General features: G+C 43.5%; 1 protein-coding gene across 3 annotated transcripts; it reads left to right on the top strand.

The window, feature by feature from the left end:
- Positions 1-2,789: 2,789 nt before the first annotated feature.
- seh1l (SEH1-like (S. cerevisiae)) lies at positions 2,790-25,493 on the top strand. Of its 3 annotated transcripts, none has more exons than XM_069922473.1 (9): positions 2,790-3,023; positions 7,338-7,388; positions 9,330-9,476; positions 14,191-14,402; positions 15,708-15,806; positions 17,819-17,959; positions 18,177-18,334; positions 19,576-19,735; positions 24,639-25,493. In XM_069922473.1, exons 1-9 carry the CDS (start codon positions 2,913-2,915, stop codon positions 24,844-24,846), a joined length of 1,287 nt encoding a protein of 428 aa, XP_069778574.1. In that variant the 5' UTR covers positions 2,790-2,912; the 3' UTR covers positions 24,847-25,493. The 3 variants fall into 3 exon arrangements, with proteins under 3 accessions (XP_069778574.1, XP_069778573.1, XP_069778572.1); XM_069922472.1 differs by lacking the exon at positions 24,639-25,493 and adding an exon at positions 23,787-24,473; XM_069922471.1 differs by lacking the exon at positions 24,639-25,493 and adding an exon at positions 23,784-24,473.
- The last annotated feature ends 376 nt before the right edge of the window (positions 25,494-25,869 follow it).

Here is a 25,869-nt window from a genome sequence, read left to right as displayed (position 1 = left end):
TCCTGATGGTGGCAGTGAGAACAGAGTGTGTGCTGGGTGGTGCAGATCCTTTATCACTGTTTCTGTTCTCTGTCACTGTTCTCAACGGTGGGGATGGTTTTACCCATGATGTCCTGGGCTGTATCCACTGCCTTTTGCAAGGCTTTACACTCAGGGGTATTGTTGTCCCCATTACCAGACCATGACGCAGCCAATCAACACACTTTCCACCATATATTTGTAGAAATTTGCCGGGGTTTCTGGTGTCATACCAAACCTCTGCAAACTCCTGAGGAAGTAGAGGTGCTGACGTGCTTTCTTCATGATGCCATTAGTGTGTTAGCTTCAGGAAAGATCCTGTGAGATAGGAACTCCCAAGAACTTAAATTTGCTCACCCTCTCCACCTCTGACCCCCAATGATCAATGGATCCTATTCCTCTGGTTTTCCCTTCCTGAAGTCAAAAATCATCTCCTTGGTTTTGGTGTCATTGAGTGCAAGGTTGTTGTTGGTGCACCATTCAGCCAGGTTTTGAATCTCCCTCCTGTATGCCGGCTCGTTGCCTTTTTTTATATACAACCCATTACTGTGGTATAATTGGCAAATTTGTAGATGGTTTTGAGGTCATATCAAGCCACGCAATTGTAGGTGTAAATTGAGCAGGGAAGGGGGCTAAGAACTCAGCCCTGTCGTGCTCCAGTACTGATGGAGATTGTGGAGGAGATGTTCTTACCAATCCTCGTAGATTGCAGACTGGAGGTGAGGAAATGCAGGATCCAATTACACAGTGGGGTGTTGAGTCCCAGGTCAGAGTTTGCTGATCAATTTTGAGGGGATGATGTTAAATGCTAAAATGTAGTCGATAAAGAGCGTCCTGATGAATCGCTGTTGTCCAGGCCTTGTGTAGAGCCAGTGAGATGGCACCTGTTCTACGATAGTGAAATTGGAACAGATCCACATTACTACATAGACTCTACTACATAGACTCCCATAAACTTGAGATAGTAATCCTCTCTTCCTCTATCCTATCAATGCAGACAGGGTGCATATCCCTTCCTAAAATGCACAATAAGCTCCTTAGTCTTGGTGATGCTAAGGGCGATTGTTGTTCTGACACCACCCAACCAGGTTCTCTATCTCCATCCTGTATTCTGCCACATCATCTCCTGTTATTCACCCAGACCCTGTGGTGTCATCAGCGAATTTGGAGGCAAACATGGCTACGCAGTCATGAGTGTACAGGAAATACAACAGGGGATTAAGCATTAGCCTTGGGGTGCCCCTGTGATGATGGTTAGCAAGAGGTGATGTTGCCAATATGCACTGATTGGGGTCTGCCAATGGGGAAGTCAAGGATCCAGTGGCAGAGGGATGAACAAAGTCTCAGATCTCTCTGTTTAGTCGTGTTTTGCTCGTAAGATATTGTTATGGCAAGAGATTGCCAAGTGATCCAAGGATGCTCTCAAATGAGAATGACCTTTTAGGATAGGTTGAATGAACTCGGTCTTTTATCCTTGGAGTGATGGAGGATGAATGGTGACCTGATAGAGATGTACAAGATGATGAGAGACATTGATTTTGTAGATGGGCACAGGATTTATTTGAGGGATGAAATAGCTAACATGAGGAAGCATAGTTTCAAGGTGTTTGGGATAAAGTGCGGGGGGATGTAAGAGGCAAGTTTTCCTCTTACATCTGGGTGCATAGTGTATGCTGCCAGCTACATCTATGTATTAGATGGGTCCATGGAACTAAGGAAAATGGAGGGTTATGCAGGGAGGAAATTCTAGGCAGTTAATGGTAGATTATAAGGTTGGCACAACACTGTGGATCAAAGTGCCTGTACTGTGCTGTACATATGTTCTCTGCCTATCTTAAAAAGTGCAATAACTCCACTGCTTCCTGGCAATCTCTGGAACATGATCATTAAAGCACTGTAGACCTCATACACCAAGAGCACAAGACATAGCAGATGACCCCACCTGTCAGAATCCACAGAAGTCTTACAGGTGCGTAGAACTCCACCATCAAAAACATCAACACGGAACACTGCCGTCAGAAAGCAGCAGCAATCATCAAGGATTCGCACCACTTAGCACTTGCTCTTTTCTCACGACTGCCATCAGAAAAGAGGTGTAGGTGCCACAAGAGTCACACCAAGAGGTTCAGGAACAACTGCTACCCCTCCACCACCAGACTCCTCAACGACAAACTCTGAGATTCATTCAAGGATTCTTACTTCTGCACTTTATTGATTTATTTTCTCTCTTGTTTGCAGTCAGTTTGTTTTAATTTCTTTAGTTGTTTACATGGATAAGCAATCTTCTTGAGCCCAGTTTTTTTCCCACTTCCAATTCTGCCTTGCCTGCAGAAAAAAAGGATGTGGTGTCATCCATGTACTCTGGATGCCATGGCTGGCGTCATGTCTTTATAGCGCCAGCGATAGGAACCGGACTGGGGTTTGAATCCCGCTCTGCCTGGAAGGAATTTGTACGTTCTCTCCGTGTTTGCGTGTTTTTTCCCGGGGGGCTCCAGTTTCCTCCCACCAGGATGGCTAATGGTGTGGGTGGCACGGAATCATGGACCGAAATGGCCTGTAAACCGTGTCTAAATCGTTGTTCCATTTAAAAATCTGAAATTTGAACTGAAATTTGAGGTTCTCTCCACCTCCAGGCCCAGGTCCATGAGGTCCCCTGAGATCACAAATGGCCGATACAGCGCCACCTGTCGGCCACGGGGCGGCCCGACACCTGGATGTTGCGCCGCCTGCTGGCCAGCTTGAGCGCGGTCTGGGCGTCCGGCGCCCCCTGTCGTGGTCGTCTGGTCATTGCAGCTGGATCGAGCGCTGCCGAAGGTCCGGCCTAGAGATCCCCGCCGGAGGCCCGTGTGCAGCCGCTGGGTTCGTTTCCCGGTGTTTCCAGTCGGCCCGAGGTGATGTTCGTGGCTCGGAGCATCGCGGCCGATCATAAGGACCTGATCCACGATGTTTCCTTCGACTTCCATGGGCGGCGGATGGCGACCTGCTCCAGTGACCAGAGCGTGAAGGTCGGCAGGCAGGGTGGGAGGCGGCGGGGTCGCGGGGGTCCGGCCCGGGCCAGGGCCAGGGGGTCCGGCCTGGGCCTCGACGAGGGCCTGGTCCATCGGGTCCGGCCTGGTCTATCGGGTCCGGCCTGGTCCATCGGGTCTGGCCTGGTCTATCGGGTCCGGCCTGGTCTATAGGGTCCGGCCTGGGCCTCGACGAGGGCCTGGTCCATAGGGTCCAGCCTGGTCCATAGGGTCCGGCCTGGGCCTCAACGAGAGCCTGGTCCATCGGGTCTGGCCTGGTCTATAGGGTCCGGCCTGGTCCATCGGGTCTGGCCTGGTCTATAGGGTCCGGCCTGGTCCATCGGGTCTGGCCTGGTCTATCGGGTCCGGCCTGGTCCATAGGGTCCGGCCTGGTCCATAGGGTCCGGCCTGGTCCATAGCGTCCGGCCTGGTCCATAGGGTCCGGCCTGGTCCATAGGGTCCGGCCTGGTCCATAGGGTCCGGCCTGGTCCATAGGGTCCGGCCTGGTCCATAGGGTCCGGCCTGGTCTATCGGGTCCGGCCTGGTCCATAGGGTCCGGCCTGGTCCATAGGGTCCAGCCTGGTCCATAAGGTCCGGCCTGGTCCATAGGGTCCAGCCTGGTCCATAGGGTCCGGCCTGGTCTATAGGGTCCAGCCTGGACCATAGGGTCCGGCCTGGGCCTCGACGAGGGCCTGGTCCATCGGGTCTGGCCTGGTCTATAGGGTCCGGCCTGGTCCATCGGGTCTGGCCTGGTCTATAGGGTCCGGCCTGGTCTATCGGGTCCGGCCTGGTCCATAGGGTCCGGCCTGGTCTATAGGGTCCGGCCTGGTCCATCTGGCCTGGTCTATAGGGTCTGGCCTGGTCCATCGGGTCTGGCCTGGTCTATAGGGTCCGGCCTGGGCCACGACGAGGGCCTTGTCCATAGGGTCCGGCCTGGTCCATAGGGTCCGGCCTGGGCCTCGATGAGGGCCTGGTCCATAGGGTCCGGCCTGGGCATCGACAAGGGCCTGGACCACGGGGTCCGGCTTGGGCTACGAGCAAGGCCTGGTCCACGGGGTCCGGCTTGGACCGCGAGGAGGGCCTGGTCCACGGGGTCTGGGCCAGGGCCAAGGAGTCCGGCCTTGTCCACAGAGTCCGGCTTGGACCGTGAGGAGGGCCTGGTGTACGGGGTCCGGCTTGGGCTATGAGCAAGGCCTGGTCCACGGAGTCTGGGCCAGGGCCAAGGGGTCCGGCCTTGTCCATAGGGTCTGACCTGACCTGGGATTGCTTCTGGGCCTGGGATCAGGGCTGATTACTTGCAAAGGACCAGTCTGTCACAGGAAGGCTGTTCCTGAGCGGCAGGAGTCCCCGAGGCTGGAGATTGTGGAGTAACCACAGTCTAGAGAAGGGTGAGGAACATGAAGACTGGGATCCACTAAAACTATTTTGTTTAAAATTCCCCCCCCCCCCCCCACCTTTAACTTCTCTACCCCCGGACAGAATAGAGACAGAGATCCCTTGGCCCTCGCCTTTCATCTTCCATCACCCCCCCTATCAACTCTGTCTCAGGAACGCAGCCAACATATTAAGTAACCCATCCTACCCCGTTCCATTCTCCTCTCCTGTCCTGACTGGCAAAAGAATCCACTCACCACTGGATTCAAGTCAGCAGATGCTGGGGTCAAGTGGAATACACAAATGTAGGACTGGTCCATAGGGTCCGGCCTGGGACATCCTTGTCAAAGGGCCCTGGACCAAGATGTTGCTTCAGAACTTTTGTATGTTCCCCTGGTTTCAAGGACAGCTTGTTACCCAGTTAAAGACTCTTGAACAGTCCTGCCTTATATTCAAGGATGTTCTCTGGAGTTCACAAACCTACCTCATTGCAGCCCTTGCACTGGTTAAAATCTGAATTTTGTAATGCTATATTCTCTCCTTTATTTTGCACTACGTTGTTGTATTCATATGGGTTTGTTTGCATGGGTGGAATGCAAGCAAAATATTTCAGTGTATCTCACCCCATGAACTTCCACACCCAGCACATCATCCTTCACCACATATTGGATCCCATCACCAGTCACATTATCCTCTTTCCTCAGTCCCTTCTTTCTCCCTCCAAGGCGACCACTATCTCCGTGACTCCCTGCTCCCTGACAGTTTTCCCTGCACTCCTCTATCACCGGAGACCGAAACATCCATTTAAGGTGTTGGAAATATCCAGCAATCAGGCAAAATCTGTTGAAAGAGAAACGGTTAACATTTAAGGTCCTTTCACTTCATCAGATTCAGAATTTATTGTCATGAACAAGTGTCACAAAATTTGTTGATTTGCGGCAGCGTTACAGGTGCAAAATTGGTTTTAGTTACATTTTTAAAAAAATACCAAAAGAGAAAATGACGTACCGTCCGTGGTTCGCTGTCCATTCAGAAATTTGAAGGCAGAGGGAAAGAAGCTGTTTCTGTACTGTTTCAAGCTCCAGTGAGAAGAGGGCATGGCCTGGGTGGTGGGGGTCCTTGATGATAGAGGCTGCTTTCTTAAGGCACCGCTTTTTGTAGATGTCCTTATGGCACTGGCTGAGTTCACAACTCACTGTAGTCAAGGGCATTCAAGGGCAAAGTTACTTTGGAGGTAATGTAGCAGTGTTTGAAAAAGTGGGATTTCTCCAGTCAGCTGATGTAAGGTCCACTGATGGAAAAATCATGGTAGGATGAGAGGAATGACATTGATGGACTTGCACTAAGGGGTAGAATGGTTCAGGAGTTCTCCTGCATTGTAAGAAGAGAAAGAAAAAACAATGGGATACAAGTATGGCTGAAGAGATTTCTCCTCATCCTTCCAAAGGGAAGTCTTTTTATTCGGAGGCAGTGCCCTCTGGTCATAACTCTCTCCCACCAGTCTCCCACAACTGGAAACATCTCCACGTCCACTCTATTCATCCCTTTCAGTATTCAGTTGGCTTCAGTGAGATACTCCTGTTACGGGATATGTTAGAATAGTTATGGGTAAAATATGTCTTTAAAAGAGATAAATTGTGGGGGTTTAGGTTGCACTTCACAAACAGGGTAACCCCACAAAAGACATCTCATTTAAAATGGAAGAGCTTTGCCGAAGTGACTTTGCAGAGACAATGGAACTGCTTTGGAAAGGAGGTGCAAATATTGATCATGTCCAGGCTCAGATACTGATAAGATCTTTCGAAAATTGAGTTTGGCGTCTTGGGAGAGATTTTTTGGTTTTTACAAGCAGAGTGAGGAAAAAATAAACAGATAATTTATTTTTTTGGAGAGAGAATTCAGTTCTACAGCAGCAAAATAGCAAGACAGGCTTGTTGAAAACCCCCATTTTGAAGATGGGCTGTGAGTTCTGAGTTCAGTCTGTTGAAAAGTCCTTACAAGAGGAAATGGCTGGCTAGGGTATTTCTCCTGAAATAAGTGAAACAAGAGGAACTCTCTGGTGACCTGGAAGAAGAGGTCATCATTTGGAAAACCCATGAATGGAGCAAGTTTCTTTGGCAGACACTGAAGTGACTGATTGGAGGAAATCAGTTTGTGCGTGTCCAACGAGCAACAAATTTCTTTCTGAAACCAACAAGAACCTTCCTGAGTGGTAGCCATTTAACTTTAAGCACCAGAATCTGGTGGAAATTATAAATGTTGAATTCTGTGCACGGTATGAGAATTACCTGATACCGGTGAACTTGGAGAAGTGAAAAGTGAATGATTGGACAGTGAAACAGAACTTTCCTGAACATACACATGAATTAGAAGGGGGTTAAGTTAGATTAAGTTAATAGCAATAAGTTAAAGATTGATCCTTTTATGTTTAAAGAAAATTAAAAGCAACCTTTGTTTAAGTAACCATTGTCTTGGTGAATCTCTATTGCTGCTAGGTTTTGGAGTCCTCTGGGCTTGTAACACCCCTTCATCATTCTGAGCTCCAGCAAGTAGAGATGCAAAGCCATCAAATGCTCTGGGCCTTGCGTGGAACAATATAAGGAAGAGATGGCCAGTAGATGGGAACAGCGGGAGAGAGTATGTTGAGTGTGGGTGTTATAAGCAGATGGAACAAGGTGGGAAAGAAGAAAGAAAATGGGTAACGGAGGCCTGGTTGTTAGATGGGTGTGTATAAGAGGACCTGGGTGGATCAGAGGGAGAGAAATGAACGGCGGGGTTGCAGGATTACCTGGAATTAGAGAATTCAGTGTTGGTGCTGTTGGGTTGTAGATTATCTGGGCAGAATATGAGCTGCTGTTCCTTTAGTTAGGGTAACTAATGATGTAATGCTATCTGTGAATCTATTGAGTATTTTTAACCAAAGCTGTACTCAATTCTCAGGTATGGGATAAAGGAGAAGGTGGAGAATGGCACTGCACAGCAAGCTGGAAGGTAAAAAGCTGCTCGCGGTTACTTAGAAGTGGTAGAAGGTTAAGAATAATGGCGGCTCCTCTTTGTATGCATTCAAATCTTCACGTGAATTTCTGACGTTAACACTTTTATTCGCACCTTTGAGTTGCAAGATGTCAGTTGCAGCAAGACTACTAATAATCATTTTAAAAATCGGCGATCCCATTAAGTATGTGGATTATTTCAAAACAAATTTTTAAAACGTGATCTTTGAGTTAATGGTAGTTCTTTCAATGAGTTGAGCCTATAATTGAGACTCCCAATAACACTGAGTCCACAGCTGTATGATTTTATTTTTTACCTAGTTAGCTAATTTGGATAAAATGCTTATGCCTCTTTGAGTAGATTTCTCGACTGTGGTGTCATTAAGTAAAATCACTGATTTTATTTGTCCACATTGACATATTGATTAAACATGCTAAAGGACCAACATTCCACAGCTATTTGGATCAGTTCATCTCAAAATATCTCAACCACCAAAAGAAATTTCTCCTTGTTTTCAGCCTAATATGCCACCCTCTTATTCTGAAGTTGTGACCCCCTTGTTCAAGACTCTCCAGCCAAGGGAAAAAGCCTCTCTTCGTCTCTTCCTGCCAATAATGAGCTTTCGGATGAAAGGTCATTGACCTGAGACATTATCTGTTTCTCTCTCCACATGTTGCCTCCCATTGCTGAGTATTTCTTGCATTTTTAAAAAAAAATTGGATTTCCAGGATTTGATTTTTGAACATTTTGTGTCACTTTCACTAAAAGTCAAATGAGATAACATTTCATTCTTATAAACATCATAGAATTTTATAATGCATAACTTCAAACAATTACCTAGGTCTTCCTCAAGAGACGATTCTCTCAGGCAAGGAGATAGATGAAATAGTTAGAGTGAAATGTAATTGCTGATTTGTGTAGACGACATGGACTTAATAATATGTTTCATTGCTGTGAGTCATTCTAAACAGTTAAAGAGTTATAAAGTGTGGAAACACGGCCTTGGGCCCAACTAATTCACAATAACTAAGTTACCTGCCTAGTCTAGTCCAATTTACATGTGCTTGGCCCATATCTCTCTAACCCTTCTATGTACCTGTTCAAATGTATTTTTAAACGTGTAATGGTACTTAAATGTGCCACTTTCTCTGGCATCTTGTTCCATATACACACCAACCTCAGTTGCCCCTCAGGTCCCTTTTAAGTCCTTTCTTTTCTACCCATCCCCCCCACCTTGTCTTAAATCTATGCCCTATGCCCTCCGACTTTAGACTGTCCTACCCTGGGAAAAAGACTTATTCACCTTATTTCTTCCCCTCATGATTTTGAAGCCCTCATTAAGAGGAAATGGAGAAAGTGAATACTTAGTCTTTTTCCCAGGGTAGCTGATTCTTGAACTAGAGGGCATAAGTGTGAGAGGAAAGATTTTGGAGGGATCTGAGAGGCACCGTTTTTCACTCAGAGGGTGGTCCATAACTGTAATGAAATGCCAGAGGGAACTATAGAAGAGGCACAATTTCCTTGTTCAAAAGGCATTGGAGTGATTTATGAAGGACTTAGAAGCATATGGATCAAATGCAGGCAAATGGGATTAGCCCAGAATGCCAAATTGATCAGCATGGATGAGTTGGGTTGAAGGGTCTGTTGCATGCTGCATGGCTTAAGAAGGTAACACTCAGCCTTCAACACTCCAGGGGAATAGACCCCAGCCTCTTTAATCTTGGTAACATTTTTGTGAATCGTTTTGCACCCTTTCTAGTTGGATGACATCTTTCCTGTAGCTGGGTGATCAGAACTGCATGCAATATTCCAAAACTGATCTCAGCAGCACCTTGTACAGGTGTGGTGTGGATCATCGTTCTTGCACAGAGGTGCACTATTGGAGCAGCTGTGCTCTCTGGGTCCTAATACATCTTTTTATTAAAACCTACTTTGCAGACGCACAGTGGGTCAGTGTGGCGAGTGACATGGGCCCACCCTGAGTTTGGACAGGTGCTGGCTTCTTGTTCATTTGATCGGACTGCAGCGGTGTGGGAGGAGATCGTGGGAGAGTCCAATGACAAACTGCGGGGCCAAAGTCATTGGGTAAGTTTGGATCTTTTCACCACTAGTGCTGTATTCAGGCTGCAAATCAAATCGTGTTATCAAATTATAGTTCAAATTGTTTTGACCATTTGGGCCTATTTTCAAGGCATCATTACCCGATATACTCCATTTCCAAGAAAAAACATTTTAATCTGGATGCAAAATGACATCTGTTTTCTGTTTATGATACAAGAGCAAAGAACATTACAGCACAGTACAGGCCTTTCAGCTCATGATATTTGTAATCCTTCCCTACCTCACATCCACAATCCTCTTTTTCTTATATCCATGTACTTGTGGTCATTTAGTGACGAACTAAACACACCATTCGTTGTTGAGTTAAGACCAACTTACCTCTGATATGTGTTTTTAAAACACCCATACTCCCGATGGCCTTCGCAACACTCAACCTGGAAATGATGTCATCTCTGACGATTGGCAGAAAGCCCGGTACTCCAGGTTCTTGCCAACTCAAACCTCTGTGAGCCGGTTTGTTGTTTAGTATGGTTCAGCCCGCTATAGGAGCCCCCCCACCCCCAGAAGCAGTGTTAGGAGGTGATGATCCCATTGTATATACCTCGTGCACCTGCTTAGATGGGCGACCTCTCCGTGGTGGACATGCAACTATCACTGGTTGCTGCACGTCCACGAGTGCTGGCTTGAGGCGGTCAATTGTGATTGTCTCTTGCCTGCCTCCCATGCCCACTACACACGTTACGATGTGTTGAATCACTCTGAACGGACCCTCAAATGGGCACTGAAGAAGGGCAATAATGCATGCCCCATTGTATGAGTACGTATTCACAGTCCTTGAGGACCTTTGGGATAAATGAAGTGGTTGTATCATACCTTGAGGTAGGAACAGATGCCAACGTGCCAACTTTCTTATGCAGCCATGTTAGGAGTGCAGTGGGTGAATCCGTCTGTCCTCTTGGCACTGGCACAAACTCCCCTGGAACATTGAGAGGCGCGCCATACACCAGTTCAGCAGAAGATGTGGGCAGATCCTCTTTTGATGCTGTACGAATTCCCAGCATCACCCAAGGCAACTCATCCATCCAATCAGGGCCTTTTGAGGCACACCATGAAGGCTGACTTCAAATGGCGGTGGAATCTCTCCACAAGGCTGTTGGTACGCCATGGTGCGATGCAACTGTGTGCCGAGTAGCTGGGCTAGTACTGTCCACAAAGTTGATGTGAATTATGCATCCCTGTCTGAGGTTATGCCCACGGGTAACCCGAAACAAATCACCCAGTTCGCGATAAATGCTCTAGCTCACAACGTGGTGGAGGTGTCTGAGAGTGGGACAGCTTCCGGTCTCCTCGTAAACCTATCGACCATTCTCAGAAAGTACCTGGCACCTCGCGATGGTGGCAGTGGTCCCACAATGTCTGTATGTACATGGTCAAAACACTTGTGTACTAGGGGAAAAGATTGGAACAGTGCTTTTACATGCTGCTGTGTTTTTGAGGTCTGACATTGGACACAAGTTCTGGCCCATTGCGCAACCTGCTTCTGTAGGCTGTGCCATACAAATTTTCCTGCTACTAGTTGCATGGTGGCTCAAATGGAAGGGTCTGCCAGGCCACGTATCGCATCAGATACTCGGCGTCTCCAAGCAACAGGTATGATTGGTCGGGGTTGCACCGTGGACTCGTCTCATAGGATTGTAGCTGTTGCAGGTCTGAAGCTCAAGTCCTCCAGGTTAAGACTGGAAACTGCAGTACGGTAGGCCGCTATGTCATTGTCCTCCTGCTGTCCTGCCATGAGAGCTGCAGAGTCTATACCCAGAGACCATGCGTGAACTGAATGAACTGATGTGCGGGATAGCACATCTGCTACGTGATTCTTTTTCCCTGCAATATGCCAAATGGATGTGATATATTCTGAAATAAAAGAGAGATGCCTCTGCGGCCTTGCCGACTATAGATCCGAAACCTTAGCAAAAGCAAACGTCAGGGGCTTGTGGTCTGTGAATACAACGAAATCTCTTCCTTCAAGAAAGTACCTGAAATGGCAGATGGCCAGGTAAAGGGTCAGAAGCTTCCTGTCAAACACACTTCTAATTGCTCTCAGTCAGTTGTTCCAGCACACCTCCGACAGCCGTGCTGGATGCATCAACTGTGAGAGCTGTGGGCACATTGGGTTGACAGTGCATCAACATGGTCACGTTGGCCAGTGCTTCCTTGGCTTTGTCGAAAGCAGCTGTCATTTCCTTGTCCAGTTCAGGTCTGGGTTGCCCGGAAAAAATTCGGAAAAGGGGTCGCATTATTTGGGCTATCAATGGCAAGTACTGATGGTAAAAATTTACCATGCCGATGAACTCTTGCAGATCTTTGACTGTGTTTGGCCTGGAGAACTTTATTGTGACCTCCACCTTGCCGGGGAGTGGCACTGCTCCAAGCTGATCAATCTGATAGCTGAGGAAATTGATGGAGGACAGGCCAAACTGGCATTTAGCCAGATAAATAGTCAGGTCATAGTCATTTAGTTGGTGACGCAAGTGATGGCCATGCTCTTGACAAGAGTGGCTGGTGATCAGTATATCATCAAGGTAAATAAATACAAAATCGAGGCCACGACCCACAGAGTCCATAAGTTGATGGAAAGTCTGTGCAGCATTTCTCAACCCAAAAGGCATATGCAGAAATTCAAAAAGCCCAAATGGCTTGATGATTGTCGTCTTCGGGATGTCATCAGGGTGAACCGGAATTTGATGATATCCCCTCACCAGGTCGATTTTAGAGAATACCTTAGCACCGCCTAGGTTTGCAGTGAAATCCTGGATGTGCGGAATAGGGTATCAGTCAGATGTCGTGACATCATTTAACTGGCGATAATCTCCACTTGGTCTCCATCCTCTGTAGCTTTCGGCACCATGTGCAAGGGAGATGCCCTTGGACTGTCTGAACGATGCACTATGCCCATGTCCTTCATTTTACGGAACTCTTACGATTTGTAGCTTGTCCAGAGGTAGTCTGCACGCCCTGGTGCTCCTGTCGTGGGAATAGGATGCTGGACCCCGTGCTTGGGCATTACAGCAGAAAACTGTGGGGTGACTATGGCTGGAAGTTCTGCCAAAATCTTGGCACACTCGTTCGAGGAGAACTTAACCGAGTCCAGATGAGGCACTGGCAGAGTGGCCTGACTTAAGGCCAGCGATTCAAATGTTGCGGAGTTAACCAACCGCTTTCCCTTTAGGTCCACTAATACAGAGTTAGGTTTCGGAAATCTGTGCCTAGCAGAGGTTGTGATACATCAGCCAGCGTGAACGTTCATACAAATCGGTGAGGGCTGAATTCAAGTGTAATAGTCCGCACCCCATATGTTCTAATATTGCTTTCCATTACGGGGTGCTGGCCCGGAGGAGGTAAAACACTGATTTCCGCTCTTGTGTCTACCAGGAAACACCGACCCGAATGCCGGTCCCACAGGTAGAGGATGTTGTCTTGACGTTCGGCTGCTGCAGGCACTAGCGACCACCAGCCCAGGTGGTTCCCTGGTCTGAGCAGCCGCAGAACCCCAAGTCTGATGATAACACCAATTATCCTTATTTGGACTGTTGTCCTGAGTTGTTGTCACTGCCCTTCATCCTGGACATTGGCTCATCGAGTGCTCTGGCATGGTGTAGCAATTAAGTCCACGGTGGCTCCGCCATGTTGTTTTGCGTGCCAGAGGATACCAATGCGGGCTGCCAGTTCATGGGGGCTGTCAGAGTCAACATTCGCCAGGAGCAGGTGAATGTCCTCAGGAATCTGCTCCAGGAACAACTGCTCAAAAAGCAGACAGGGCCTGTGGCCGCCCATTAGCACCAACATTTCATTCACAAGAGCAGACGGTGTTCTGTCACCCAGGCCATCCATTGGTAACAGCCTTGCTGCTTGTTCGCGGCAGGAGAGCTGGAATGTGCGAATCAGTTGTGCCTTAATGGCATCGTACCTGTTATTCTCAAGGGGTTGGTTCAGGAAATCAACAATCCTTCCTGCTGTGTTCTGGTCCAATGAACCAACCATGTAATAGTACTTGATGGAGTCCATTGTGATCTTACAAAAGTGGAACTGGGCTTCTGCCTGCTGAAACCAGACCACTACGAGGTCCAAAAGGTAGGCAGTTTGAGCACGATCATTTTCTGAACGTTCTCTTCGGTCACCTTGGGTCCAAATTGCCGATTGGGCCTGTCAGGGTCACCACTGTGGTCGTTTAGTGACTAAACTCACCAGTCAGTGTCGTTAAGACCAAACGCCCTACTCTGGTGCACTTTTTCAAAACACCCGTGCTCCCGATGACCTTCGCAATGTTGGGCCTGGAAATGACATCATCTCTGACGATTGTCAGCAAGCCCGATACTCCAGGGCTTCCTGTTCTTGCTGACTCAAACCTCTGTGAGCCAGTTAGTTGTTTAGTGCAGTTTAGCCCGCTACAGCCTAACTTTTCTTCACTGCACATTGTATCAACTTTTCACCAACGACTCCATTATCTGCCCTAACCAACCTTAATCTTGAATACACCCAACAGTTTGCAGCTCTCTCAGTGTATTGAATGTTTAAGGCTGTTGCACTGATTTTCCAGAGCTTGTTGCATTGCATTTCATCCCAATACAACAGGACTGGGTTCTTTTACATTTCTTCCTCAGGGTTCAGTATCACCATCTTGAGGTAGAATACTGGAATAACATGCATATTAGCAGGCTCATAAATACCTGTTCCTAAATAGGTGAAGAGGACGACTCTGGTGGACAGCAGAACTTCAGTGACAGATGTGAAATTTGCTCCAAAACACATGGGCTTGGTTCTAGCCACCTGTTCTGCAGATGGCGTTGTGCGCATATACGAGGCTCCGGATGTCATGAACCTTAGTCAATGGTCCTTGCAACATGAGATCTCATGCAAGTTGAGCTGCAGCTGTATTTCCTGGAACCCATCCAGGTGAGTCACTGAGTCTTAACATTAAAGCATGCTTCAGTTAAGTTAGTTTAACCAAAGAAATGTTGTGTATAAAATAGCACTTTTTAAATTAATTGGGATGCATCTTACACATTTTTACCAATTAAAAGCACCCTTCAGGAAAAATTGTGCTTTCATGTTTGTTTTTGAAAGACATTCCATGATTTCCATTGTCCTTTGCAACATTCCCCCGTTCATCCAGTTTCCCTTTTAAAAGTGTTCCTCCAGCCTTTTGTGCATTGTTCCAGTTCTCCACCACCTGCAGTTTCCTTGTTTTCCAGAAGTTATTTTTGAATATGTGGCTGTCTCCCTTTCTGCTTTTCTTATTACAAGAACTTTGAATATTTGAAAAATCTCTTCACCTTGCCTACAATCTCTTCCTCTGACTAGAAAGTAATGGTTAGAATATCAATGACTGGTGGGGTTGTGTGGCACTATTCTTTCAATTCAATCATATGAATTGGTTCTGGAATAGAAATGTGAGTGTTGGGATTAGAAATGTCGATATTCCCCTGGCTGTCCTGAGCAATATCCATAACCAGAGTGAGGCCAAATATACACGTATCGTATTCCTCCTGGAGACCAAAAACCCAATGGCGTGAACATTGAATTTTCCAATTTTAGGTAACCCCTCCCCACCTGGAAAAGGTTCCACTGTTTCCATCTGTCCTTTACCTGCTCTCATTCTCAAACCTTTCCCCACCACCCCCAAATCATTGCTCATTTCCCCTCCCTGGCTCGCCATCTTTCTCACTTTTATTTGTCTGGTTTCCTTTCACCTCGGCTCCTCCCCTTTCTCCCTTTACCTTCTTGTGGTCTCACCTTCTCACTTTCCCTGTAACTCAGTTCATGATCCGGGCAGCATCCTATTAAATCTTCTCTGCATCTTTCAATCTTATTGATATCTTTCCTGCAGTTAGGTGACCAAAGCTGCATGCAATTCTTCACGTTTGCCCTCATTAATGTCTTATACAACTTTACCGTAACAACCAACTCCTATACTTAATCCTTTGGTTTCGATAAAGGGTCCTGATCCGAAATGTTGACTGATCATTTCTCTCCATGGATGGTGCCTAACCTACTGAGTTCATCAATGTCTTTGTTTGCCCCTTGTTTGCTTTCTTTCTCAATTTGAAAATAATTCCTTTAACTAACAAAAATTCAATCTTCAATACAATAAAAGCACAGCCATTTGAACAAAAGTACCAGGTAATTACTTGTCTCCTGATTGTTGTAAAAATTTAAACCTAAGGCTTAAACTTTCTCTCATGCTTGTTTTCATTACAGCTCCCGTTCTCATTCCCCGATGATAGCAGTGGGAAGTGACGAAAGCAACACAAACATAGGTGGCAAAGTTCAAATTTATGAATACAACGAAAACACTAGGTATGCAATGAAGGAGAACATTAGAAGTTGCTTTTGACGGTTTTCTCCTGGCTGTTCCGCGTGTGTATTGTGACATCTTATTGGGGCAGTGATCCTGAGGTGCAGTTCAATGATCTAAAAACTTAAATTCACATTCACAACTCAGAATGGAATTTAAGCTCAGTAAATAAGCACGTCTGAAGTTAAAAAGGCTTGTATGAAGGATGAGCACAAAGTACCAGATTTTTGAAAAACCCATCTTTTTCCACATTCTCTTTAGCAAAGGAAATCCACAGTAGGTATTGGTTTGGTGTGTTGACATCTACATGGTAGAGGTTAACTCACAGCTGCTTTCTGAAATGGACAAGCAAACCACTTCTCTGTCAGTCATGGTTGACCACTGGTTTGTTGAGCACCATCGACTGTGGCCATTGAGGCCTATCCTGGAATGGCTTTGCCACAGTTACTGCATGTGTAGGTTATAACCAGTAACTGCTGCTTCCTGTGTTTGTCCGATGCTATAAAGTGAAGCTGGAGTGGCCTCCCCAGGGTGCAAGCCAGGGCAGAATTGATATGGAGATCCATCAGTTGCCCACGCATTAGGACCCCTCTCCCCCCCCCCCCCCCCTCCCCACCCCACAATGCTTATGACAGGTCCAAAGGACTGACGCTCGATACAGTTTGGTGCTAGCAGCATTGTAGGAGTTGCCATGCCAGTCCTGGGTATAGCAGTCAGATGCCTTCAGGTCTCAGACTCCGGATTTTTCCTTGGGGGTTTACTCCCAAAGCCTTTCCATGAGTGAGAATAGCCATAAGGCATTGGAGGTTTGAAATTGGAGTTTGCCCTCTCCTAGATGAGTTACTAACCATAGTTAACGAACCCCATCTGCCCAGTGCAACTAGTTTCAGGGTGCCAGTGGCCCACCTTTGCCCCTTTTCCTGTCAGTGAGAACAGTTCCGCCGGGCATAAGAACTTTGCCACCCACAAAGGCCAGGAGTTGGACTTGGTTGTCAGGGGCTGTTTGAGACCCACACCATGAAGAGCATTTGCGGAGCAGTGGGAGCTCGTCCCTACTACCATGCTTTCGCTTTGACAACCTTTAGAGTTAACTACTTCATACAGCGGACATATTTTCATCAGTGCTTAAACTCATACAGATATTGTCAAGATCAGACCAATGGAGGTAGGAGAGCTAATTACCATTCCGCCAATTATCTCAAGCTCATATGCAGAAATTCTCATTAAGCAGGTCCTTCAGAAATCAATTGAAGCTTTAAAGTTAATACCTAATTTAAAACACAGGGTATTGATTAAAGATTCCAACTATGAAGTCCAGAATCAGTCCCACCCTCCATTATCCTTTTTTTTTGTCTCATTCAGCCCTGGCAGGATTGTGACAAAGCACAAATGTATAATAATGTTCGTGTAACTCCTCAGAACCCATGTCTGTCAAATGCCTTTTCTTAGGGTTGTGGACTGAATTTAACAAACTCTGTAACATTGTGCAGTTAATAATTTTAACTTCCATTGTGATCATTTTCCTCAACAATAATAAATAGCATGTGTAACACTTTTACTGTACCACCGTGTTCAAATCTGGCACTGTCTGTAAAGGAGTTTGTACGTTCTCCCTGTGACTGCGGGTTTCCTCTTAGTGCTCCAATTTCCTCCCACGTTCCAAAGACATACAAAGTTTACTGGTTAATCAGTGTAATTGGGCAGCACTGGCCCCTGGGCTGGAAAGATTGTTTACTGTGCTGTATCTCTAAATTAAACTTTTAAAATTCAATTAAATATAAAATAAATATAAAAATAAAGAACATTTCATCCAAGATTTAAAGTCTGCATGTTTTATGTGCATCTAGATTCTTGTTTTAATCTGTTGAGGCATATTTTGTCATTTTCATCCTCAAATGAGAGAAGGAATTTTTAGGATTATACATTTGGAAATTCAGTTAAGGATTGAATTTAAAAGAGATAGGGGCAAAGAATAAACAAACGAATTTTAATTTGATATTTGTTTTAATTTTAGGAAATATGCAAAAGCAGAAACCTTAATTACAGTTACTGATCCTGTACATGATATCGCTTTTGCTCCAAACCTTGGAAGATCATTCCATATTCTTGCAGTAGCAAATAAAGATGTTCGCATTTTCACACTGAAACCGTTAAGGTGGGAGTTATTTTCTTCGTAATTTCTTAATGACATCATTTTGTTTGCAAGTTTCTTTCAGTTAACAAAGCTGAAAACATCTTGATGAATAACTTCATATCCAAAACAGCAGCGTGATGTTTCACCGTGATCTTTTTGTAGTTAGTGTTTGAATCCTAACCTGCTGTGTAGCAAATATAAAATCTACAATTAAACCTTTATTATCTTTTATCTCCAGAAAAGAATTGGGTAGTTCTGGAGGCCCAGCAAAATTTGAAATTCAAACTGTTGCGCAGTTCGATAATCATAATTCGCAGGTATGGCGTGTGAGCTGGAACATCACTGGTACAGTCTTGGCGTCCTCTGGAGATGATGGATGTGTCAGATTATGGAAAGGTGATCTTGAATTTCTAAATACAATAAAGTAATCTAAAGCCTTTACTTTTGTTGTATAGTATTGTAATTCAGAAAGGTTTTAGTTGAATATTATACATTGCTGATCTCTGTACAAGAATAGATAGATCAAATGAATAACTACCACTGAAAGGGTTTTATTACTCTTGACTTTCCTGTTACACCACCGGTCACATGAACATTGACCATCACGATCTCATTTCAGATTTTATTTTAATGTGATTTTTTCCAGCTGTTTAAAGTCAGAACGGAAACGAGCCCGTTGACCCAACATCCATGCTGCCCAAGTTGCCAACTTTTGCTCGTCTAATTTGCCTGCATTTATTTGGGCCAGCCAGGTCTTAATCTTTCCTAACATTTTAAATGTTATAATTATACTCCCCTCTGCAAGTTCCTGTGGCCTGCTTGATCCTCTGTGTGAAAACTTTGAACTTTGCACCTCAGGTCGCCTTTAAATCTTTCATCTTAAACTATAAATCTGTGGCCTCTCATTTTAGACTTCCCTACCTGGGAAAAGTTCTGTGACCATACACCTGATTTTGTATTCCTCTTTAAGATCACCTATTCATCTCTTAGGCTTGAAGGAAACACTTCCAGTCTATCCTGCCTCTAAAACTTTTGCTCCACTCTTTCCAACTTTCTGGCTTCTTTCCTGTAGCTAGATAATCAGAACTGCACACCAAGTGTGGTCTGACAGCATTTTGCACAGTTGTAAGTCTTGTTCTCAGTAGGCTGATCAATGAAGGCAAGTATGTCAAAAACTTTGACCTGCGTCACCACTTTCAGGAACTTCATTGACCACTATTCCAACAGTGCCTGGAATTTAAAATTCTCATAGAACATAAAATAGTACACCATGTTGTGCCGATGAGGCCTTGCCTTTCCTATTTCTAAAATATCTTTTAATTCTTCAGTTCTGATGGCATCAACTTCTTCATTGGCCCTTTACTCTTGAATTCCTTCCCAAAATTTCTTCCTTCTTTGGCCAGACTTTTGTCCTGTTGTATCCTTTTGAGACTTGGTGTCAAATTTTGACTGTCGATGCTGCACTGAAATCCTGCATTAAAGTTAGTTTTTTGAACTGTGGCATCACTGGTGGGTTGACGGCACATAAATTTACCTAAAAAATTGATTGAAATGTTCATTTATGTTCACTGGGGATTTAAAATCCTTCACATTCAAAATACTGTTGGCTGAAGTTCTGGTGTTTTTGAATTTTGCAGCTAACTATATGGACACTTGGAAATGTACGGGTGTGTTGAAAGGAGATGGAAGTCCAGTAAATGGTGCCTTAAATCAACAGTCCATGGGAATTCTTAATCCTGCAGTGTTAAGTAATTCATCTTTACAGAATGCATTCAATGGAACATCTACTGGAGGGAGGTAGGTTGATGATCCCTTCAGTTGAGAACTGTTGTGTTTCTTTTTAAAATATTTTCATTGAGTTTAACTTAAAAATCCTACATACAAAGCCCTCTAATAAAACAAATAACAGGTCATGTCATATACATATCACAAATTAATATAAATGTATATCAAAAAACCTATCTATATTAGTTTATTTAGCAATATTTCTTAATAATAATTCTGGATAGAAACAAAGTTAACTACATTAGACAATCCCTTGGTCCAAACAAAGGGTATATTCTGTCTAATTTAATGATATGATCTATGACAAATATAATTAAACCCATATTACCAAATTAATCCAAAAAAATAAAAAGAAATTTTTAAAAACCCTAAAATGAAATCTAATCTATCCCCTCTCTCTAATCAGTTATCTTGGAGAAAAGGATGTAAAGATATGGATCAAATATCAACCTTCAGAAACTAGACAGAGAATCACTGGAGCATCCAAACTTCTAAAATCTTCCCATCATGATAGAAATCTATAAATGGGCCTCACATCTTTACAAATTGAAACTTTCTATCTATAATGTTGTATCTAATTTTCTCCAAGCTTAAATAGGACATTATAACTTGTAACCACTGTGTATGAGTAGGCAAAGAGTCACCTTTCCATTTCAATAAAATTATTCGTCTGGCTATCAACATGATAAAAAGGTAAAACTTTCTCCTGGGATGCGGTCAAAGGTGTATCCAGTTTACGAGATTGCCAAACCAGGCAATTAAGGGGCATGATTCTATTTTGATCTTAAAAATCATTGATAAATGTTTTCCCAAAATCTTCCTAAGTTTGGGCACTCCCAAAACATAAAAATCAATGAAGCTTCAAAAATGTTGCACTTCTCACATAATGGATCAACATCTGCATAAAACAAGATCATTTGAGTTTGGATATATATATATTCCATGTTCCATTCTAAATTGTAATAAACAATGCCGTGCACAAAATAAAGAATCATTAATCAAACTAAGAGTAGAGTGTTAATCTTCATCTGAAAATGTTATATTCATATTCCCAATCATTTTTAATCCCAGCCATTGAAGCTGATCTTAAATCCAATAAGTCATTATAAATAGATGATATTAATGCACCGTGAATGAACTGTAAGTTAAAGAATAAATCAAGAAAATTAGAATTTGAGATTCAAGGAAATCAGAAAGTTTGGACTGAACAAAATGCCTAACTTGTAAATATCTAAAAAAATTACATATTCGAAAGATTAAATTTAGGTGACAATTGTTCAAAAGAGGCAAAATTTTCTCAAACATAAAGATATTTATAACTTTTGATACCTAATCTATATCATTCCTTAAAGCCTATGTCTAACACAGATGGCTGAAAAAGATGGTTATCTCTGTTGGGGCGAGCAAGAGAAAAACTATTACAGGTTCAAAATCCTTTATCTGGACATCTAAAATCTGGAAAGTGGGGGGAGAGACGGCAGCCTGAGTCGGGCGGGGGTAGACCAGCAGCACGAGTCGGGCGGGCGAGAGACTGGCAGCACAAGTCGGGTGGGCAAGGGGGAGACTGGCAGTTCGAGTTGGGGGGGGCGAGGGAGGAGACCAGAAGCGCCAGTCGGGAGGGCGAGGGAATGAGGGAGACCGGCAGCACCAGTCGGGCAGGTGAGGGACCAGCAGCGCGAGTCGGGCGGGTGAGGTGTGGGGGGAGACCGGCAGTGCGAGTCAGGCGGGCGAGGGTGGGGGGAGACCGGCATCGCGACTGGAAGGGGGTGGATACAGCAGCACAATTAGGCTGGGCTTAAATCTGGCTTTCAGAAATCCGGAAAAATCCAAAATTTGGAACCCACTGTCCCCCCAAGGGTCCTGGATAAAGGATTGTGTACCTGTTTAACCAAAATATTTTCTAAATTGAGCTCATATTCTCAACCTATCTCTCATTGAATTATGTGTCAATTTAGAAAAGGAAAAGGCTAAAAAGGAACCTAAAATTGCCAACAGATGGCAATGTGATTTGGAGAAATTTAGTCACCAGGTCACCCTTTGGAGGCTACTAAATTTCACTTAACTGCTATTTCCCAAAAGTGAGGTTGTAACAACACAGCAGGTCACATGGTCACTAGGTCCCATATATCACAACATGCACCAAATCATTGGATTCACTGAACTTTTTGTCTTTAGATTTGGGGCAAGTAGTCATCTATAATGAAGACTGTAAGGTAAATTATATGTGGTAAAGTGATGAGAGAATGGGTGGACGATCAGCATTTAGGTATTTGATAGCCCAAGTTTGCAATTGCTGCTGGGTGATACAAGCCATCCTTGAGCCTTTGGACAGTTCCCCACTATGACCTTTAAGAAAATTTCCTTTGGGGTACTGTGGCAAATTGTGTTAACAAATTGTGTCATCATGCTGTTGTTACTTCATAATTTGATTTCTATTATCTTTAACTTTTGAATAACACAGGCAGCTTCTTAATGAATACATATGGTTATTATAAAGAGAAATCTTTTTGAATAGATCTCTGACTCCGATGTAATTTTTAAAGTAACGGGCCTGGTCTTAAATTCTTCAAATATGGCTGTAGAAATACATACATAAAATTTAAAATTAGATATACAGTGTGGTAACAGGTTATTTTGGTCCATGAGCCATATATCCATATAACCACTTACAGCACAGAACAGGCCAGTTCGGCCCTACTAGTCCATGCCGTAGCAAATCCCCACCCTCCTAGTCCCACTGACCAGCACCCGGTCCATACCCCTCTAGTCCCCTCCTATCCATGTAACGATCCAGTCTTTCCTTAAACAGCCCATGCTGTTCAATTACACCCAATTAACCTACAACTCCCAGTACATTTCAAATTGTGGGAGGAAACCAGAGCCCCACAAGAGAACAAAGAGACAGTGCAGGGATCAAACCCCGGTCCCGATTACTGGCGCTGTAACAGCCTCCCCCGATTCCATAATTTCTCAAGATGAAGAAATAACAATAGAAGTTGATGCTTTACTCACCGCATGGTGTCTATAGTTACCTTGAATTATTGTATGTAGCACTAAAAAGTTTAAAATAGTTTGAAATAATGTATAAAGATGAATTAAAAGAACTATAACACCCACCAAATAACATTTAATACATTTATTGTAAAATCTAGAAACTGTTTTAATGGCACACAATGTCCATTGCAGTTAGAGTATAATGTCGAGTTGTGTCAAATAGAGTAAAATAATTTATAATTTAATTTGCCAAAATCAAACCTGGGAATTTACTTCAAATGAGGAAAGTTTTTCATTCACTGACAGAAATGGGTTTGTTGTTAATGAATAGGGATTTACTTTGTTGGGAACTTTGTCCTGATTCCCCTCGTGATTCCAGAGTGGTTATGGGTTGTGGGGTGGGGGTGGGGTTGGTGGTTGTTGTCAGTATTCTCCAGCATGAATTTATAATTTGAGAAACCTAACAATGCATTGTGAACTTGGTGAGAAGAGTTCTGAGACCAGATGTACTTTGATTAGAATTCCTGACCTAAAATCAAGGTAGCCACTTGGCTTCTTTCAAAGGCAGGGTACAGGGGAGGTGGCTCCTTGTCTGAAATTTGGCTTCAAAGATCTATAAAATTTATTATGAATCCATGTTATATTCTTGAAGAAACCCAGACATCAAACTATGTTACTAAAAGAAATAGGGAACCAAAGTTTGGTGTTTTAATCTACTTAGTGATTACAAAGAGGAAATACCATTTAAAACATTTTATTTTTCCCAATTCAAAAATATTTGATCAGATAGAACTGTAAGCAAATTTAAAAGTAAAACAAAAGTCTGTGGTTGAAATAAAAACACAACACTGGAGAAACTCAGCAGGTCAAACAGTGTCCTTTATATTGTAAAGATAAAGATACATAACCAACGTTTCGGGGCTCAAGCTCGAAATGTTAGTTATGTATCTTAATGTTTGCTATGTAAAGAAAATTTAAAATGTGGTTCAGCAAAGGTGTATGTTCATTTATTTTCTTTTAGGAAACTGATATATTTCACCATCTCCACTCACAATGTTCTTTTCAGCAGAAAGAAAACCCAACTGATCTCAAGCTAATAGAAGTAACCTTGCTGTTTTGCTGCTTGTTGCATGCACACAGGAATGAAAAGTGAACTCCCTATTTTCCCCTCCCCAGCGACAGCTGATTTTTCCCAAGATCAACCAGCAACCTGCTTACTAATAAACTTGGATGGAAAGCTTTATAAAGTTAAAGATTTTTTTGTCCCTGTTTGCTCATGCATTTTGAACAGTTGGCATCAATGTATATGCAAATCAAAGGAGAGGCACACGTTGCCTTGCATGACCAAAGCAGCCAATAAAACCTAATTTTCAGCTTTTGAACCCATGAACAACATTAAAGTGATCAAAATTACTTCCTTTGTAAAAAAAAAGCATACATAAAACAGTTAAAAGTGAATGAATACATTGATTTTTCATCACAGTACCATTCGTTCTAAATAGCAACTGCACGTATGACGCAGTAAGCATTCTGATGTTACGTATTGAAAGAATTGACGAGGATATCGACCTCCAAGTAGATCTGTGCCCTCTTTCCAGTGCGGGACCAATTGGAGGTTTACATTGTCAATACTGTGTGTTTATTATTGTTGTATATTTTTTATTTCATCCAACCTCTGGTGATACTTAATTCATAATTATTGTATTTGCATGAGGATTTAAGAACTGTTTAAAAATAAAAGTGAAAAATAGTTAGAGATCAATGAACTGTTGCATCAAATTTCCCTGACCAGGAGCCGATATTTTACTTTTAATCATTTTAGACATTTGTATCTTTTATTTTCTTACATTCATCCCTTTTTCTCTTTGTCTTTTGTTCTTTTTTTTCAATGTTTCGCCTGTCTTCCTCTACATCGTTTCAGGTCTTTCTTTCCCACTTTGGACCATGCTCGGGTTGGATCTCGATGGTCCAGTTATGCCCAGTTTCTTCCTCCTCCTCCTCCTCCTCCTCCTCCTATGGCAGAACAGTCATGTGATGCTGACTCAACCCACCTTCAGTATCGCAATTCTCAAAGTCGATACTCCAACAGATCTCTTACTTCCTTGCCTGAGAATGAGGGGGCGCAATAAAAAAAAGTCTACATGCAGAAGTGATAATTGTGTATATTTCTCCTAATTTATTTTACCCTCACTTTGAATGTACAAAAAAAGTTTCTCGATAGATAGCTTATTAGTTAAATTCCTATTAAAAGGACAGAGCTATTTTGGTCATTTAATGTTGAAAAGCCTTTCACTATCCATCTTGTACATTCACCATGATACTTAAGATTGGAAACCTGCAATTGATTTGGTAGACCAGGCTAAATTGAAGAAATTATGGTGTGCCTTAAAAATAAATACCTACTATTAAAAGATTTTTTAAAAGTTGGGATAGTTCAGTTTTGTATGGAAATTTTGGAGGAAATATACATTTTTGAAATTATTTGCCAATATAATTTTTTTCTAAATATACCTTGTGAATTTTTTTTAGAGAAAATTCTGTATGTTTTAATTGTCTTAACAATGACAAATAATGCAATGCATAAAATGTTGGCAGGATGCTCATATCAGCTGTGCTCATATCTGACATACCTTTTCTTGAGCTGATGTAAATCACCCTGTAGTCTGGGGTTTGCATATTTAACCAGGCACTGATGTAGAATTACACCAAAAAATAGATTGTGTAAGATTAATTATACAGTTTTGTTAAAACAATAAAGATGTGTGCAAAAACAAAAGACTATTGTAATTTCTGCTTGTCAGTTGTCATGGAATAAATGTTACTTGGTATTATTTCTCTCAAGTTGCTAAATTAAAAATGGCTAATCATGCAAATTTCTTGTTGGGCATGACAGGGTGGAAGCAGAGGTTTCTCTTGGCTTGGGTATGTGGATGAAGCTGGGTGGGGGAGGCTCACAAGGCACCCCAATCTCAAAAGAAAGAGTGGCCATTTAGGGTTGAGTCAAGAAATAATTTCTTCACAGGAAATTGTGATCCAGGCCCTGGAGTAAAGGATCAGCCACGACATCAGGGAATGGCAAAACCTATGGCTTTGAAAACTGGGGAGTTACCTGTATTTGATCGAATCACTGCCAAATTTTAATATACTCGTGC

The sequence above is a fragment of the Narcine bancroftii genome, chromosome 2, assembly GCF_036971445.1.
Source record: "Narcine bancroftii isolate sNarBan1 chromosome 2, sNarBan1.hap1, whole genome shotgun sequence".
In the NCBI taxonomy this organism is placed as follows: Eukaryota; Metazoa; Chordata; class Chondrichthyes; order Torpediniformes; family Narcinidae; genus Narcine; species Narcine bancroftii.
The sequence above is the reverse complement of the archived record's forward strand: the minus strand, read 5'-3'. Positions and strand labels throughout refer to the sequence as shown.

Bases quoted from the DNA above. Each gene is read 5' to 3' on its own strand.
- seh1l (XM_069922473.1), top strand. From the start codon at position 2,913: ATGTTCGTGGCTCGGAGCATCGCGGCCGATCATAAGGACCTGATCCAC. The intron at 14,403-15,707 runs GTGAGTCACTGA...TTTTCATTACAG, and splicing joins ATTTCCTGGAACCCATCCAG to CTCCCGTTCTCATTCCCCGA. The intron at 17,960-18,176 runs GTGGGAGTTATT...TTTTATCTCCAG, and splicing joins TTCACACTGAAACCGTTAAG to AAAAGAATTGGGTAGTTCTG.